At 45.2% G+C, this 18,849-nt stretch overlaps 1 protein-coding gene across 1 annotated transcript; it reads right to left on the bottom strand.

Moving 5' to 3' along the window:
* Window positions 1-14,725: 14,725 nt before the first annotated feature.
* Window positions 14,726-18,783, bottom strand: LOC147089982 (putative G protein-coupled receptor 139). Its single transcript, XM_085977101.1, has 2 exons — window positions 18,692-18,783; window positions 14,726-15,797 (listed from the first exon to the last, which is right to left on the bottom strand). Exons 1-2 carry the CDS (start codon window positions 18,762-18,764, stop codon window positions 14,896-14,898), a joined length of 975 nt encoding a protein of 324 aa, XP_085833227.1. The 5' UTR covers window positions 18,765-18,783; the 3' UTR covers window positions 14,726-14,895.
* Window positions 18,784-18,849: the final 66 nt, after the last annotated feature.

Raw genomic sequence — 18,849 nt, 5'->3', positions numbered from 1 at the left:
TGTAAAGACTGATACAAAATAATTGTTCAGTGTTTTTGCCATCTCCATGTTTCCCACCATTAATTTCCCAGTCTCATCCTCTAAGGGACCAACATTTACTTTAGCCACCCTTTTTCTTTTAATATAACAATAGAAACTTTTACTGTCTGTTTTTATATTTTTTGCTAATCTACTTTCATAATCTATCTTCCCTTTCTTAATCAATCTTTTAGTTATTTTTTGCTGTCTTTTAAAGACTTCCCAATCTTCCATCCTCCCACTAGATTTGGCTACCTTAAATGCCCTTGTTTTTAGTCGGATATTATCCTTAATTACTTTACTTAGCCACGGATGGCTATCTTTTCTTTTACACCCTTTTTTCCTCAGTGGAATATATATTTTTTGGAAGTTGTAAAATAACTCCTTAAATGTACACCACTGATCATGTACCGTCTTACCCTTTAATCTATTTTCCCAATCCACTCTAATCAATTCTGCTCTCATACCTTCATAGTCTCCTTTATTCAAGCTCAGCACGCTTGTTTGAGATCCAACCTTCTCACCCTCTAATTGAATATGGAACTCAACCATGTTATGGTCACTCATTCCAAGGGGATCCTTTACTCGGACATTTTTAATTAATCCTGTCTCATTGCACAGGACCAAATCTAAGGTTGCTTGCCCCCTGGTCAGTTCAGTTACATACTGCTCAAGAAACCCATCCCTAATACACTCAATGAACTCATCCTCAAGGCTGCTCTGCCCAATTTGATTTGTCCAGTTAATATGATCATTAAAGTGGTATAACGTCACAGGAGCGTTATAAAACAATAACATTTGACACCGAGCCACATAAGGAGATATCAGGGCAGACGGCCAAAAGTTTGTCCAAATTGGAAAGTTTTAAGGAGCGTCTTAATGTAAGAAAAAGAGACGCAGAAGTTTAAGAAGGGAGTTTCTGAACATAGCACCTTGGCACACACCCACAGTTCAAATTTTTACATGGCCTTGTTTTCAGTTCTGAATATTGTCCACACGCCGCAAGTGTAATTGTTTTTGAGAAGCTACTCGACCTGTTGTGTATATTGAGCAGTTTCCTAGTTTATTTCCCTGTGCTGTGATGACTGTGGGGGCTCGGTGCATGTCATTGGATTTGCGGCAGCCCACCGGCAGCAGGTGGTGAAAGCGGCCGTGAGACGGTGAGAGACAGGTGGGCGCTCCTTCTGATGCTGTCTGACACCCGGTAGACTCGAGTGGGCGGGGATTTTAAAACCCTTTTATGCACGATAATCCCGGAATTATTATTTTCTTTTCTGTTTCACAATAACCCGGCCCTTGCTCTGAAGTCTGTCTCACTGTTTCCCCAGTGTCATGGAGAGAAACGTGTGATTCCTTCTTTTGTTTAATGGGACAAGATACAAATACAGATATTCGTTCAAAATCAACCTGCAGGTGGCCACACAGAGATTAACCAGAGCCAGAGAGACAGGCAGAATCGGGAATCACCCGGGAATACACAGGAGATATTGACAAGGAATGAAAGCGATTTGCGATCAGAAAGTTGCCTGAACAAAGTTGCGTACTCCCCCGTAGGGACATCGGAAATGCCGGTTTCAGGCATGCACAGCGCATGCGCTGAAACCCGACATTTCCAATCTGTCAAGAAAGCGCTTGACAGATCAAACGCATGCGCAGGAAAGGCAGCGCGGCCGGCTCAAATTTCCGATTTTTTTCTCAAATGCTTCAGTCCAGGTAAGTCCGAAACAGCTGCACCCAGTGAACGCAGGAGTGCAGCTGCATTCTAGCGGAAGAAGCTGCCGGAAGGAGAACTCTTTCAGCAGTGGGTTTGGAAACGGAACATTTTTAATTGTGAAAGTGAGCAAAATTCTTTGTACAAAGCCTAAGGTAAGTTTTTATCAACTTTAACTTGTTAAAAATTTTATTGGTTTTGGATCTTGCTTTTGAGTAGTGTAGTTAATTTAAAGAGAAACTCTCGCTGTGTGCAAGGTAATCATTCTATTGAATTAGGTTTAGTTTTCTTAAATGTGAAAATGACTGTTTAGAAATGAATTATGCAACATTTAGTAAAGTTTTAAAAAGTTATGCCGGAAAATATCAATTAGTTATAAGTTAACTTTTCTATGCCCTTTAAAAATTGCATGTATGACTTTGTGAAAATGTTAAAGTTCTTAGAAAATAATCTCGGGCCGTGATCTTCATCAGGCGGGTATGACGTGTTCCAATTCGGTACAATACATTTCCCAGCATAGCCCGAAGTGATTTTATAACCACTCACTTTATTAAAATTACTTTTACAAATCTTTCCATTTTTTTCCTTACAAGTGCTTCATCTGTTTAAAGAGGAAGCCTGTGAGGGAGAAACATTGCCCTGATCCTCGGTGCGATTGTGGATCATAGAATCGAAAACGCCAGGGAACAACAAAGAAAACTGAGGAACCATCACGGTCTCCTGATCAGGAGGAACTACTACCCACCCCAGAGAGTGTACTGGGGGAGGCTGTCATTTGTGATGCTGTCATAGATACATAGATAGAAGATAGGAGCAGGAGTAGGCCATTCGGCCCTTCGTGCCTGCTCCGCCATTTAATGAGATCATGGCTGATCCTTTAATTCAGTATCCCGTCCCCGCCTTCTCTCCGTAACCCTTAACCCCTTTTGCCCGTAGAAATATATCTAATTCCCTCTTAAATATATTTAATGAGCTGGCGTACACTGCCCTCTGTGGCAATGAGTTCCACAGGTTCACCACTCTCTGAGTGAAGAAATTCCCCCTCATCTCTGTCCTAAATGGTTTAGCCCTTATCCTTAAATTATGTCCTCTAGTTCTGTTCTCACCCGCCAAGGGAAACATTCCTTCTGCATCCAGTCTGTCTAGACCTGTCAGAATTTTATACACTTCTATGAGGTCCCCTCTCAATCTTCTAAACTCCAGTGTGTACATCCCTAAACTACATAGTCTCTCCTCATAGGTCATTCCCGCCATTCCTGGTATCAGCCTGGTGAATCGCCGCTGCACCCCCTCCATGGCAAGAACATCCTTCCTCAGATGAGGCGACCAAAACTGTACACAGTACTCGAGGTGTGGTCTCACCAGTGCCCTGTACAGCTGCAGCAAGGTATCCCTGTTCCTGTATTCTAACCCTTTTGCTATGAAGGCCAGCATACCGTTTGCCTTCTTGACCGCCTGTTGCACCTGCATGCTCGCCTTCAGTGACTGGTGTACAAGAACACCCAGGTCTCTCTGTACTTCCCCCTCTCCCAATCTATTGCCATTTAAATAATAATTTGCCCTCCCGTTCCTGCACCCAAGGTGGATAACTTCGCACTTGTCCACATTATAGTGCATCTGCCATTTATCCGCCCAATCGCCCAGTCTGTCCAAATCGCTCTGGAGCTTCCTGGTCTCTTCCTCTGAGCCCACCCCACCTCCTAGTTTAGTGTCGTCTGCAAATTTGGAAATGCTGCATCCGACTCCCTGATCCAGGTCATTAATGTAAATTGTGAACAGCTGGGGGCCCAGGACAGATCCCTGTGGTACCCCACTTGTTACTGCCTGCCATTCAGAAAATGAGCCGTTTATTCCAACTCTCTGTTTTCTATCTGACAGCCAGTTCCCTATCCACGCCAAAACTTTCCCCTTTATCCCATGAGCCTCAATTTTCCATGCTAATCTTTTATGTGGGACCTTATCGAAGGCCTTTTGGAAGTCCAGGTACACCACATCTACTGGCTCTCCCCCATCTATTCTACCAGTTACTCCCTCAAAAAATTCCAATAGATTAGTCAGAGGAGGAGGAGTTGTGTGTGAGGAGGCTGCGCTTCAGTAAAGAGGCAATCGGCCGACTATGTGACATGTTAAAGGATGAATTTCAAACACGCTCAAAGATCCACACTGCCTTGTCTGTTAACATGAAGGTAACAACAGCATTGAACTTCTTTCCAAGTGGGTCATTTCAGGCAGTCACCGGTGGTATTTCCAACATCTCCCAGAGTGCTGCGTGGGCCTGCATTCACCAGGTCACAGATGCTTTTTTTTTTTAGGACTTCAGAGTTCATAGATTTTGACTTTTCCACTCACCATAAAAAGGAGATGGCCCTTTCATTTTATAGCCTTGCTGCATTCCCCAAAGTGACTGGGGCTGTTGATGGAACCCAAGTTGCATGTTGCCTTTATAGATATGTGAAGAGAAAAAGATTGGTGAATTCAAGCGTAGGTCCCTTGCAGTCAGAATCAATGGAATTTATAATGGAGAACAAAGAAATGGCAGACCAATTAAATCTATATTTTGCCTCTGCCTTCACAAAGGAGGACACTAATAACCTCCCAGAGATGTCGGAGAACATAGGGTCTGATGAAAGGGAGGAACTGAAAGAAATCAGTATTTGTAGGGAAATGGTGTTAAGGAAATTGAAGGGATTGAAGGCCGATAAATTCACAGGGCCTGATAATCTACATCCTAGGGTACTTAAGGAAGTCGCCCTCGAAATAGTCGATGCATTGATGATTATCTTCCAACATTCGATGGAATCTGGAACAGTACCCATGGATTGGAGGGTAGCTAATGTTACCCCACTATTCAAAAAAGGTGGGAGAGAGCAAACTGGGAATTACAGACCGGTAAGCCTGACATCAGTAGTGGGGAAAATGCTAGAGTCCATTATAAAAATGTAATAACAGAGTACTTGGAAAACAGTGACAGGATCGGACAAAGTCAACATGGATTTACAAAGAGTAAATCGTGCTTGACCAATCTACAGGAATTTATTGAGGATGTAACTGGTAAAATAGATAAGGGAGAACCAGTGGATGTGGTGCATTTGGACTTTCAGAAGGCTTTCGATAAGGTCCTGCATAAGGGAATGGCGTGTAAATTTAAGGCACATGGGATTGGGGGCAAGGTATTGACTTGGATAGAGAACTGGTTGGCAGACAAAAAGCAAACAGTTGTAATAAACTGGTCTTTTTCTGAGTGGCAGGCATTGTCTAGTGAGGTACCACAGGGATCGGTCCTTGGACCCCAGCTATTCACAATATATTTTAATGATCTAGACAAGGGAACTAGATGTATTATCTCCAAATTTGCAGATGACACAAAGCTGGGTGGGCGTGTGTGCTCTGAGGAGGATGCTGAGAAACTCCAGGATTATTTGGACAGGTTGGGTGATTGGGCAGAAGCATGGCAGATGCAATACAACGTGGATAAATGTGAGTTTATCCACTTTGGTAGCAAAAACAGGAAGGCAGATATTATCTGAACGGCAATAGATTGGGAGAAGGGGAAGTGCAATGAGACCTGGGTGTCCTTGTGCACCAGTCGCTGAAGGTAAGCATGCAGGTGCAGCGGGTGGTTAAGGAGGCAAGTGGTATGTTGGCCTTCGTAGCGAGAGGGTTTGAGTATAGGAACAACGATGTCTTGCTACATTTGTACAGGGCCTTGGTGAGACCAAATCTTGAGTATTGTGTGCAGTTTTGGTCGCCTTATCTGAGGAAGGATGTTCTTGCCATGGAAGGAGTTCAGCGAAGATTCACTGGGCTGATACCTGGGATGGCAGGAATGACGTATGAGGAGAGATTGGATCGATTGGGCTTTAACTCGCTGGAGTTTAGAAGAATGAGAGGGGATCTCATCGGAACTTATACAATTCTAACAGGACTAGACAGACTAGATGCGGGAACGATGTTCCCGATGGTCGGGGAGTCCAGAACCAGGGGTCACAGTTTAAGGACAAGTGGTAGGCTATTTAGGACAGAAATGAGGAGGAATTTCTTCACTCAAAGAGTGGTGAACCTGTGGAATTCTCTACCACAGAAGTCAGTAGAGGCCAATTCATTAAATATATTCAAGAAGGAGTTGGATATATTTCTCAAGGCTAAAGGGATCAAGGGGTATGGGGAGAAAGCAGGGACCGGATACTGAATTTGGATGGTCAGCCAATATCACATTGAATGGTGGAGCAGGCTTGAGTGGCCGAATGGCCTACTCCTTTTCCTATCTTCTATGCTTCTATATTTCTATGAAGGCACCACTGGATGCCCCTGTGACATATATCAACAGCAATGGGTTTAATTCATTGAATGTCATGACAGTCTGTGATACGCAAATCAGGATCCTAAACTTGAATGCAGATCACCGGGGAAGTGCTCATGACGCAGTCGTCCTCGGTAACTCGGAATTATATGGCACCCTCAGCACATTGCCTCCAGGATTCGCATGGATATTGGGCGACAAGGCCGCTAAGATCATGGCTGATGACTCCCTACGCATGACCAATAATGAGGATCTGGAGAGATACAACCAGGCACACATGTCCACATGGCAAGTGGTGGAGGGGACAATTGGAGTTCTGAAATCATGCTTTGAGTGCCTGGACATGTCGGGGGGACCTTGCAGTCTTCTCCTCTGAAGGTCGTGAGGATTGTGGTGGCCTCTTATGCTTTGCATCAATTTGCCCTGCGGGAAGGACTTACCCTAACCCTGCAGAGGAGCTCACTGCTGAAATGGAGGACACGGACAATGCCAATGTGCCTGTCGCCAGGCCTGATGGTGAGGAGCCAAGTGCTGCCGAAAGTAAGGCTGCTCGGGAACAGCTAGTAGCCAACACCTTCACGAGGTGATGAGAGTGTTGCCTTGTAACTCCCCCTCCACCAGCAACGCAAAGAAAGGAACAGACATTATTTAAAGTGGAACAGTGAACTTTTATTGCAGCATCAATGAATTTTGATACTAGTTTGATGTACATAGTTTATAACTTTTAGACATAAACTAGCTTTTTTCTACTTTTCAAACATTCGCAAACATAATTGTTTTGAATAAAATTTGTAAACTGTTTAACATGACTGTTTTGTTTTAGTGCAAGAAAAGCATTCGAGATGGAAACTAGTTAATTCCTATTTTTCAAAGAGATATAATTTAAAAAATGTTTGCAAATATAATTTTTTTATTTTATTACAAAGTGACTAGAGGCTGTACTTTTTAAACGAAACGATTATATACACTATCAGTCACAAATATATATTTCAATAAACATAGCAACAACAACATTTAACATTTAAATAAAACGAAGCATTAAAGAATTGAACGATTTGCCTCCTCGCATCTGTGCCTGAGGGTCAAAGGAGGTGGATTGTGCAAAAGGTGACAACCTACTGTCTCCTGCGCTTTCCCCTTCTCCGTGACGGGAGCCCTCTGCTGCCAATTGAAAGACCACTGTGTGCCATCTCTCGCCCTTCAGCAATTGCCTCATGACAGGGTTGCTGTTGCTGCTGCTGCTGAAAGGCAATGTTTGCTTGCATCAGGACGGGTGGAGCTGCTGTTTCGTGGGCCTGCACTGTTTCTGCGCTGGGAGCAGGTAAGGGCGGTTCTGTGTGACTCAAAGTAATGGCATTGTTCCGCTGTCTGTCGAATGGTGGCCCTCGCGCTGACAGCCTGAGCAACTTCTGACCAAACTGTCATTTGTGCGGCGCCCTGGACTTCTCATTCCCAAGGATCTGCAGGCACTTCACCTCAACCTCACTGAGGAGTGTGCTGAGGTCATCGTCACTGAAATTCCAGCTCTCTTAATGATGTGAATTCTGCTCTGTCCCTCCATTTCACTTTGCTGATTAATTAAAATGAATGAAAAAAATGTTCTCCGGGCTTTTAAAACACTTTAAGTTGCTTCAAATCTCTTTAAAACTATTTAAGATTCTTCAAATCCATGTAAAAGTCTTTAAAAGTTCTTAAAAGTTTATAGAAGACTCAAAAAACTGTAAAGAAACAACTTACCATTGTGCTTTGCAGCTACTTTCAATTTCCAATGCTTCTGAAGAGTTGAAAAAATCGGGGGCGTGGCTTACGAAACTTTATCTTTTGTGGGCGTGTCTCCACTACGCTCGATGCCCTCGGCTCCGCGCACGCAGAATTAAATTGGAAGTTTACCTGGACCCAGAGCATTACGGTCATTGCGGTTCATTTTTGCAGGTCCGGGGCTTCCTTCTGCGGGAAGCCTCCGAGCGGAATATACGGCCATTAACACATTACAATTGGAAGCTGCGTTCTCACAGTAATGATGCTGATCCGTAAAACAACATCAATCTCATCTGTATATTTCCTATTGGTTTAGTTCTGCCTTGCACTCGGCTGTGTGTACTGTATTTACATTTCAGGTGTGAGAACGCCTCCTCACGGAGCTGCTCCACTGCACTCTGGTATGCGGTTGTCGTCATTAACTGGGGTCATTTAGTTTCCCAATTATATAGATAATTTCAATTAAGTAACAGAGAAGTAGACACTTCCTTTATCTCAAAAATTGCTTTCTACGTCAGGGTAATATTTGCATTCATAGTAAATAATGCACATTTTTTATAATTTGATACAGCTTCAGTTTTTATTAAAATGAACAATGAGCAAGGTTGTATTGTTACCGATTGTAGACATAGACAGAACTCATCTGTCATGTGCAAGCGCAGTCCACCAGATTTTCTATGTCCTTCCGAAGGCTGTTACTATCCTCCTCACTCTTTACAACATTTTTCACTTTGCAGTCATCTGCAAGCTTTGAAATGATGCCCTCTATACCCAGGTCTACGTCATTTATACATCAAATAGGGCAGTGGTCCCAACATCGACCCAAAGAGGACACCATTGCACACTTCCCTCCAGTCTGAAAAACAATCGTTCACCACTACACTCTGCTGCTGCCCCTTATCCAATATCATGTCCAGGCAGCCACTGCTCCTTTAAACGCATGAGCTTTAACTTTGGTAACAAATCTATTACGTGTTACTTCATAAAACACCGTTTTAAAGTCTATATGCACAACATCAAACCCATTAGCCACATCAATCTTTGCCGTTACATTCTTTAGCAAATCTGTGCTGGGTGTCATGAATTAACCCATACTTTACCAAGTGCCAATTAATTTTGAACCGAATTATTGACACTACAAAGTTCAGTGTCACCGACTGACCTGTATTTTCACGGTTTATCCCTCTCCCCTTTTCTGTTCAAGTTTGCCCTCCTGCTGTCCTCTGGCACTATTCCCATATGTCAGGAGCATTGAATGGTTGTCAGGAGCTTCCGAATTTCCTCCACTTACGTCCCTCAGCAAATTGGGACACATCTCATCCAGACCGGGGAACTTTGCTCCTTTGAGCACTGCCAACAGCTTAAATACCTCTTCTTTAACAATATTTTAGCCTATCTGAGTTCTGTACTAACTCCACTTTTACTGTGACGTGAAGCTGTTGGATTTTTGTAAAAACCCAACTGGTTTGCAGGTTTTCGGTATTTCTGCTTACTTGTGGCTCCAGTCCCATACCAATGTGGGTGCCTGTTTAACTGCCCTCTGAGGTGCCTACAAAGCACTCAGTTTTATGAAACCGTGACAATGAGTAAAGACTGCTGGGGTTCAAAAAGAAGTCTCACCATCTTCTCAACTGTCAGCCTTGGCTTCGTGGTAGCACTCTCACCTCTGAGTCCACAAGGCTGTGGATTGAGCTCCCACACCAGGACTTACCTTAACTGAACCTAGGCTGAGATTTCATTGCAGTACAGAGGCCTGTACTCTCTGAAGTGATGTATTTTGGATGAGAAGTTAAACCGAGGCCTCGTCTGTCCTCGCAGGTGTATGTAAAATATCAGGACAGTATTCGAAGAAGACTGTTCTCCCCAGTGTCCTGGCCAAAATTAATTCCTCAACCATCAACTGAAATTGCTGCAAAAGCAAAATACTGCGACTGCTGAAAATAGGAAATAAAAACAAAAAATGCTGGCAATACACAGCATGACAGGTGGCATTTATGGTGAGTGAAATCTTTCGTCAACCTAATTGTTTCAGAGCCGCACTAGAAACACCAATTTTATTCTTCACCAAATGCAGTACGTTCCGCTTACAAGAAATTGCCTGCCTCCACCTCTTCATGAGGAGCAGTCCCCCAAATGTTAATTCCCATTATTTTATTACCTCTGGGCTCCACTTCTTAAATTAGCCCCTTCCCCATTGCCTGCCTACCTACATCCACCCTCCCACTACTCCACTTCTCTGCTCTCATTTAACTCCATAAGTAGATTAGGATCTCTGACAATAGATTATCGGATCACTTTTCAAGCAGTTATGTCCACAGTAATTCTTGTTCCCCTGGCGGACAGAATTAAGAATGAACACTCAAAAGCAACTTTCGTATTTAATTTCAGCATAATTGAGTCTAAAAAGTGAACACAAAAAGGGATACACTCAATGTTAAACAGTGCGAAGTTGAGCAAGTCACACAGTAAAAGGGGGAAATATTTTATGCTCCGCTTTGAGAAACAAAATCGCAAATATATTTTTTCATCAACTGTAGATATACAAATTCCTTAAACCTAGTGCACAGATAGATTATTGAATTTTGCAGATACAAATATTGAAAATATTCGTAGTGTTTTATCGAATTGTTCAAGATAAAGAGAGAGAACAAGGATGAAAGTTAAAATAGTCACACAAAACAGACAAAAATCAAACCGCTTTGAAGCTGGGAAACACATTTTTGGAAGCAATTCTACCCATCCAATCCATGGACTAATTTGGTGGATTCTAATTGGGAAATTCATGTTAAAAAGTGAACGGTTCTATTGTGAGGTGACAAGGCCTCTGGACTTGAAAATTATTTCCTTCTTCTCATCAAAGGAGAGTTTGCGCTCAAAAATCAATCAATCGGGAAGGACTAATATGGATTTTGCAATCGCTTCTTGTGCACATTTGTACGGACATTGATGGAAATCTCATGGGTTAGATCTCTACCTGGGACAAATTAAGTATGAATCGTAGGAAGAATGGATTCCTTATGTTATTGCTAAAAGATCTATCAGAAGCGCCAAGTCTGGCAGTGATATGGGACTGGGCACCATGTCAGTTTCATTGGCAAGCACTGCAGTTTCTGTGCAATGTGTCTCTGGTATTTCTACACGAAGAAAAGATATGTACAGCGTGTGTTGGATGTGAAAGTGTTCAAATAATGTAGAATCTGTAGTTGGGGAGATGCAGTAACAGATAGTTTAGTGTCACCATTTGCTCAAATACCATTCCCCGTCACTTCAGCACCATCTTCCATTTTCCTATCTTTAACCTCGCTTTTGTCTCTAAGATCTTCAAACACGTTGTTGCCTCCCATCTCTGTAGTAATCATCAGTATAACTGGCAATCTAGAACCCTTCAGTCTGGGTCCTGCAATGAGGAAAGCACACAAGCCTCTGAGGTCAACCTTACCATTGATATTCACTGTAATCTTGACGACAGCACAAGAGGCTTCTGGTCCTCCTTGACTCTATGTGACAATCTACCTGGATGACTAATCCATTATTCTCTAATGCCGCTCTGCCATAGGGCAATGCAAACAGCACATCTTCAACATGAACTTTTTTAATCACCATGCTTCCTCCTATTTTAGTGAAATTTAACCCTGAGTATCATCGCCGACTGGCATTGGATGACATTCAAAATAGAAACTCATGGCACCCAGATCAACCTTTCTGTTGCACTCAATTCCACAGCAACTACCGCGTTGTGAAAGGTTGAGTCCGAGATTAATTCGTGGATGAGACATTATTCACTCCAAAAGTTAATTCAAAGGCATCCTATTTTGTTCTCGTGAAATTAAACTCCACTCCATCGCCACTACAGTTACAATTGAGATACATGCCCACGAGTGGGGAAGGCAGGGCAACTAAAGTCAGGGCTCCCTGGTTGATGAAACAAATAGAGAATATGATGATGCAGAAAAAGAGCACGTATGACAGATGTCAGGTTGCAAATGCACCTGAGAATTAGCCTATATAGAAAAGTCGGAGGAGAAGTGACAAATAAAATAAGACAGGCAAAAAGAGGATATGAAAATAGAATGGCAGCCAAAATAAAAGGTAATCCAAAAGTCTTCTATAGGCATATAAATATTAAAAGGATAGAAAGAGGAGGGGTGGGGCCGATTAGGGAACAAAAAGGACACCTATGCATGGAACAAAGAAAATATGGCAGGGCTACTAAACATTGTCCAATTACCTCCCGGCCGGCCTCCATATCCTCACATTCCCGTTCTTCCACCTCTTCAATCACCTCCCTGCCGCCTCCTCACCTCCACCCTCCCACTCCTCCAACCTCCCACTCCTCCACCAATTCAAACACCTCCCTGCCGGACTCCACACATTCAACCTCCCAATCCTCCTCCTCATCAATCACCTCCCTGCCGCCTCCTCACCTCCACCCTCCCACTCCTCCAACCTCCCACGCCTGCACCACTTCAAACACCTCCCTGCCGTCCTCCTCACATTCAACCTCCCAATCAGCCACCATCTCGCTCCTCTACCTCTTCAGTCACCTCCCTGCCATCTCCTCACCTCCACCCTTCCACTCCTCCAACCTCCCACTCCTCCACCAATTCAAACACCTCCCTGCCGGCCTCCTCACATCTAACCTCCCAATCATCCTCCTCATCAATCACCTCCCTGCCATCTCCTCACCTCCACCCTTCCACTCCTCCAACCTCCCACGCCTGCACCACTTCAAACACCTCCCTGCCGTCCTCCTCACATTCAACCTCCCAATCAGCCACCATCTCGCTCCTCTACCTCTTCAGTCACCTCCCTGCCATCTCCTCACCTCCACCCTTCCACTCCTCCAACCTCCCACTCCTCCACCAATTCAAACACCTCCCTGCCGTCCTCCTCACATTCAACCTCCCAATCCTCCTCCTCATCAATCACCTCCCTGCCAGCCTCCTCACATCCAACCTCCCAATCAGCCACCGTCTCGCTCCTCTACCTCTTCAGTCACCTTCCTGCCATCTCCTCACCTCCACCCTTCCACTCCTCCAACCTCCCACTCCTCCACCAATTCAAACACCTCCCTGCCGGCCTCCTCACATCTAACCTCCCAATCATCCTCCTCATCAATCACCTCCCTGCCGCCTCCTCACCTCCACCCTCCCACTCCTCCAACCTCCCACTCCTCCACCACTTCAAACACCTCCCTGCCGTCCTCCTCACATCCAACCTCCCAATTCTCCACCTCATCAATCACCTCCCTGCCGGCCTCCCCACATCCAACCTGCCACTCCTCCAATCATCAATCACCTCCCTGCCGCCTCCTCACCTCCACCCTCCACTCCTCCACCCTCCCACTCCTCCACCTCTTCAAACACCTGACTGCCGGCCTCCTCGCCTCCACCCTCCACCCTCCCGCTCCTCCACCTCTTCAGTCACCACACTGCCCGCCTCCTCACATCCACGCTCCCACTCCTCCACCTTCCGCCCTCCAGCTCCTCCACCTCATCAATCACTTCCCTGCCAGTCCCTCACCTCAACCGTCCCACTCCTCCACCCTCCTGTTCCTCCAACTCTTCAATGACCAGCCTGCCGGCCTCCTCACCTCTGCTCTCCCACTCCCCCAACCTCCCACACCTCCACCTCTTCAATCACCGCCCTGCCTCCAAGCCTCCACACTCCAACATTCTCACCTCATAAATCTCCTCCCTGCCAGCCTCCAAACCACCCTCCCACTGCATCACCCCTTCAATCACCTCCATGCCGGCCTCCAAACCTCCACCCTCCCATGCCACCACCCCTTCAATCACCTCCATGCCGGCCTCCAAACCTCCACCCTCCCACTCCACCACCCCTTCAATCAACTCCCTGCCCGACCCCTCACCTCCAGCATTCCACTCCACCACCCTCCCAAACCTCCACCCTTTCAATCACCTCCATGCCAGCCCTCCTGAACTCCACCCTCCTCACCTCCAGCCTCCCACTCCTCCACCCCTTCAATCACCTTCCTGCCAGCCTCGTCACCGCCACCCTCCACTCCTCCACCTCTTCAATCACCTCCCTGCCGGCCTCCTCACCTGCACCCTTACACTTCTCCACCGCTTCAATCATCTCCCTGCCCGCCTCATCACAGCCACCCTCCCACTCCTCCATGTGTTCAATCAACCCCTGCCCACCTCCTCAACTCCACCCTCCCACTCCTTCACCTGTTCAGTCACCTCCCTGCCGGCCTCCTCGCCTCCACCCTCCCACTCCTCCACCTCTTTACTCACCTCCCTGCCAGCCTCATCACCTCCAACCTCCCACTCCTCCACCTCTTTACTCACCTCCCTGCCGGCCTCCTCACCTCCAGCCTGCAACACGTCCACTTCGTGGCTCCCACTCACCTCCATTGGTTTCTGGTCCCGCAGCACATTACCTATAATTTCTTCTATGTTTTTCCGGTTAAAGCTCTGGAACCTCCTCTGTCTCCATGTCCCATGCTCTTTGATCCTCCAGCACTGACCATCTCAGCATTACCTCATTGGTAGGTTTCCCCTTCTACAGCAGTGTTTCCAAGGCCACCCGACCCTACTCACTTCAGTCTCCTCTGTTACATTGTTCTGCCTGGCGGCCTCCCTCCTCTCATTGAAAAGAAACAATAATATGTTAGCGGATATCCACTCCTGAGAAATTCCAACTGTATGCTTTTTTTTTGGAGTCATTAACGCATTTACTAAAAAGAGACTTAACTGCTGTTTGGAAACAGGGACAAAATGTTATTTGAAAGCTCACAGATGAATTGTTCGTTTATTATTCCGTTCACTGGATACAAATATCCAGCCGATAAAGCGCAGCCCTTCAGGCGGGATATTACATGGGTCAATTTCTCGGAGGCCGTGTTGGAAAAATGATAAGAATACAGGAGAGTGTTTTGAAAATGTTAGCCTGTTGCTTTTGTTCATTTTTTGACGACTATTGTTAAAGTAACTGTTGATATAACTTTTATCAAGAAATTAATTCATAGAACATATTGTTATACATGTTGTCGCTTCCTATGGTAAATTTAGGTGATAATTGTGATATGGAGTTGAGCTGTGTATTGGTGGAGTCAGATAAGGTTTCGCTTCAGCAGTTTTCCTTATTTAACTAATTTACCAATTAGAGTGAAGGGATATTTGAGCGCATTAAGCAGCTCCTCTCTGAACTTACTCTGGGTGACTGTGTAAATGGCCGTGTTGGTGCAGGAACTCAGGAGCTGAAGCATAATTCCCACTTGTTGGAAGGTGATAAAAGGATTATATAACGTTCTGTAATTAAAGATGCTCACAATTCGATAAAATAAGAAATATACGACCGTTGTCACCCAGAGCAGGATAAAACTACCAGATACAGCAAAAAGTAAAATGATGGACCTTTTGCGGTTCCTCATCTCAGGGTCCTTGTCATTCTCATCATTGCTGTGGTCCCGGAGGGTCCTTCGGGCCCGACTGGCCACTAAAATGCGTCTGACAGTGAGAGCGTTAAACAATAACATCAAAAAGAATGGAAGCAATGGGGTTAACAGCTGTTCAATCCAAGAAAAAGCTCTCCACGTGGGTACAATATAAAACTGTGTTGAAAGAAGGCAACCACTCGGTATGTTATCAGCTGTATAATAAGGAAAATACACGAAGAGCCAGGGAATGTTCTTTAAGCAGAACAGCACGCTGACAGTCACAATAATCACAGCTGACGATTTCTCGGTGCAATATTTTGTTTTCAGCTTCTGACAACAAATGGCTACAAACCGATCAAAGGTAAAAGCAATCGTTAACCACACAGAACTGTCTATGGCAGTAGGAGCCAGGAAGTGTATGACTTTACACACAGGAGTGTAGAGCAGGAAGGAGAACTGCCAGTACAGCACAGCGATCCGATATAATATTACATCACAGACAATGACCATGAGATCCGCCATCGCCATGGCCTCCAGGTAGCGAGTGATGCATTTGGAGAGACCGCACTTTCCACGGAACAGGATCACAATCGCTGCCAAATTCACTGTGTGCAGGAAAGAAAAAGAACATTAATATTACATACCAGACTGAAAAAAGCCATTTTTGTTTAACCGAATTACACAGGCTGTGAATTTGTTTATTTAGTTATTTCGCCCATTGCCTCATCTTCCATAGTGGCGGCTCGTGCTGGAGTTTAATTTCCGGTGACGGTGGCCCCGTGACCCCTCATCCGACAGCTAAGTCCTCAACTGTGATGCTTGAAATTAAGTTTACTACGTCGAATCCGACACTGGATGGTCCACGGTCAGGAGATCAACAACTTTGAATGTAAAAGGCGACAATTCATTGAATCTTATAAAATTCTAACAGGGCTAGACAGACTAGATGCAGGAAGGATGTTCCTGATGGCATGGGAGTCCAGAACCAGGGGTCACAGTCTAAGGATAAGGGGTAAGCCATTTACGACGAGATGTGGAGGAATTTCTTCAACCAGAGATTGGTGAACCTGTGGAATTCTCGACTACAAAAGGCAGTTGAGACCAATTCATTAATTATATACAAGAAAGAGTTGGATATGTTTCTTAAGGCTAAAGGGATCAAGGGGTATGGGGAGAAAGCAGGGACAGGGTACTGAATTTGGATGATCAGCCATGATCTCATTGATTTCGGAGCAGACTTGAGGGGCCGAATGGCCTGCTCCTGCTCCTATCTTCTATTTTTCTATGTTTCCATGAAAAGATGAGTAGAAATAACAACAGAAAATGGTGGGAACACACAGCAGGTCGGGTAGCATCAAGGAGAGAGAAACAGAGTCAATGTTTCGAGTTGGGGACCTTTCGTCCGAATTGGAAAATATTAGAGAAGAGAGAAATCTAAACAGGAGCAGCGAGGCGGGAAGGAAGGAACAAAGGGAAGGTCTGTGCTAGGAAGGAAGGAGAGATTGATTGACAAAAGGGATGATGGTGCAAGGCAAAAGGAGAGGTAATGGGACAAGTTAAGAGACAATGGATGACTCCGGATGAGGTGTGAACGATGATGGCAGCATCATTAACAGCTACCAGGTGAGAACACAACAGATAAAAATTATAAAGAAATACAGGGGTCGAGGTTATGGTCTGAAATAGTTGAACTCGATGGTAAGTCCAGAACGCTGTAAAGTGCCTTATAGAAAGATGAGCTGCTGTTCCTCGAGCTTATGTTGAGCTTCGTTGGATCAATGCAAGAGGCCAAGGACGGAGAGGTCTGCGTAGGAGTCGAGGGGAGATTTAAAGTGACAGGCGACTGGAATTGCGGGGTCATCATTACGGACTGAACAGGGGTGTTCGGCAAAACCTTCACCCAATCTGTGTTTTGTCTCCCCAGTGTAGAGGAAACCACATCGGGAGCAGCGAATACTGTATACTAAATTGTAAGAAGCACAAGTAAATCGCTGTTTCACCTGAAAGGAGTGTTTGGGGCCCTGGACAGTGGGTAGGAAGGAGGTAAAAGAGCAGGTGCTGAATCTCCTGTGCTTGCATGGGAAGATGCTGGGCGAAGGGGACGTGGTGTTGAGGGTGATAGGGGAATGGACCAAGGTTTACAGACAGGGTGCGATCCCTTCGAAATTCTGTAATGCGGTGGGGGCAGGGGCATATGTGTTTGTTGGTGGGATCACGCTGGAGGTGGCAGAAACGGCGCAGGATTATCCGCTGAATGTGGAGGCTTTTCTGGTGAAAGGTGAGGACAAGGGGAACCCTATCGTGGTTCTGGGAGGGAGGGGAAGGGGTGAGAGCAGAAGTGCAGGAAATGGAATGGAGATGGTCGAGGGTCATGTCAACTATGGAAGAGTGGAATCCTCAGTTGAGGAAAAAGGATGAGTTGAAAGTGGAAGCACAGAGTAAGTGACACTAAATTTGGCTTCAAAGGTAGTGCAGTAAGAAAAACGAATGGCTTGACCCACACACTGCCAGACACTTTGAGTTTTCAAAATACATTGGAATCACGAGCGTGGTTTTGAGTTGCTGCCCGTCATCTGTAAGTAATTAATTCGATTAGATTTCCAGTGGATCAATGTGAATGCATTACGACACAATATGTCAAGGAATGTCATTCTGCAGCATGCTCCAGTTTTTACCAGTTATCGTCTTTATACCTCAGCACAGGGCACGAGCAAGACAAAAGACAGTCGGACCTCGGAATCAGAGATCGAACCCACAAAGCCGCGCTGTGTAAGAACAGATCACATCTAACTCTCACCCGTGTTATCCAGCTCACCCCCTACTGAACCACAGTGCCAAGACCGGTCTCCCCCTCTCAACACACGGACTGAAGTGAGCAGTCATTTTTTTCCAACTAGTCCTTAAAATATTTTAACATAGAATACGTAAAAATCATGTAACGACATTTTCCAGATGTATAATGATGATCTGAAAAGATCATTTGACGGGAACTCAAGATTTCACCTTCAAGTCAGGCGAACAGTTCTGTCACTTGTTTAACTTATCTCACATGTATCCAGTTTTTTCCCCCTACCCTTCTATCACGAAGGCACTGACACATGCCGGAATACAAAGCCGCAATCTTCTCTCCAGATCCCCAGGCGCTCTGACCTCGGGAAACACGGCACTCTCATCCTGCTCTTCCGAACTCGATCTCCACAACAGGCACGTTTTCCATCAGGTATCAATGGATTGCACTCAGGGCTGTGCTGAACTGAGTGTTTTAACACAACCTGGACTGGGAGAACCACGGACAAATGTGAGTTAGACCTCGAATCGACAGTTCAGCACAGAGCGAAGATGAGATACCCGGTGCATTGACAAACCAGACAAGAATGGAAGGTTCTAAATGTATCACAAAGTTGAAGAACAACATTCTACTTTTATGAAGCTCGGAGCACAAACACCAATAAAGTTCCACATTCTTTTACTTACACCTTATGTGCTGATAATGACCTACCAGGTACTCCAATTGCTGCCAGAATGGGGTAATAAATGGCTTCTGTCTCCGTAAGTGGATACCTAAAATACATTTCACTGTGAAGACGACTTATTTCGGTACTATAAGAGGTAAGCGGACCCCAATAGTTAGGTGCCGAAGTTAAAACAGCGGGTTAC

This window comes from Somniosus microcephalus, unplaced genomic scaffold, assembly GCF_052327205.1.
Source record: "Somniosus microcephalus isolate GS21.2 unplaced genomic scaffold, FLI_Smic_1.0 unresolved_chr4, whole genome shotgun sequence".
Lineage (NCBI taxonomy): Eukaryota > Metazoa > Chordata > Chondrichthyes > Squaliformes > Somniosidae > Somniosus > Somniosus microcephalus.
The sequence above is the reverse complement of the archived record's forward strand: the minus strand, read 5'-3'. Positions and strand labels throughout refer to the sequence as shown.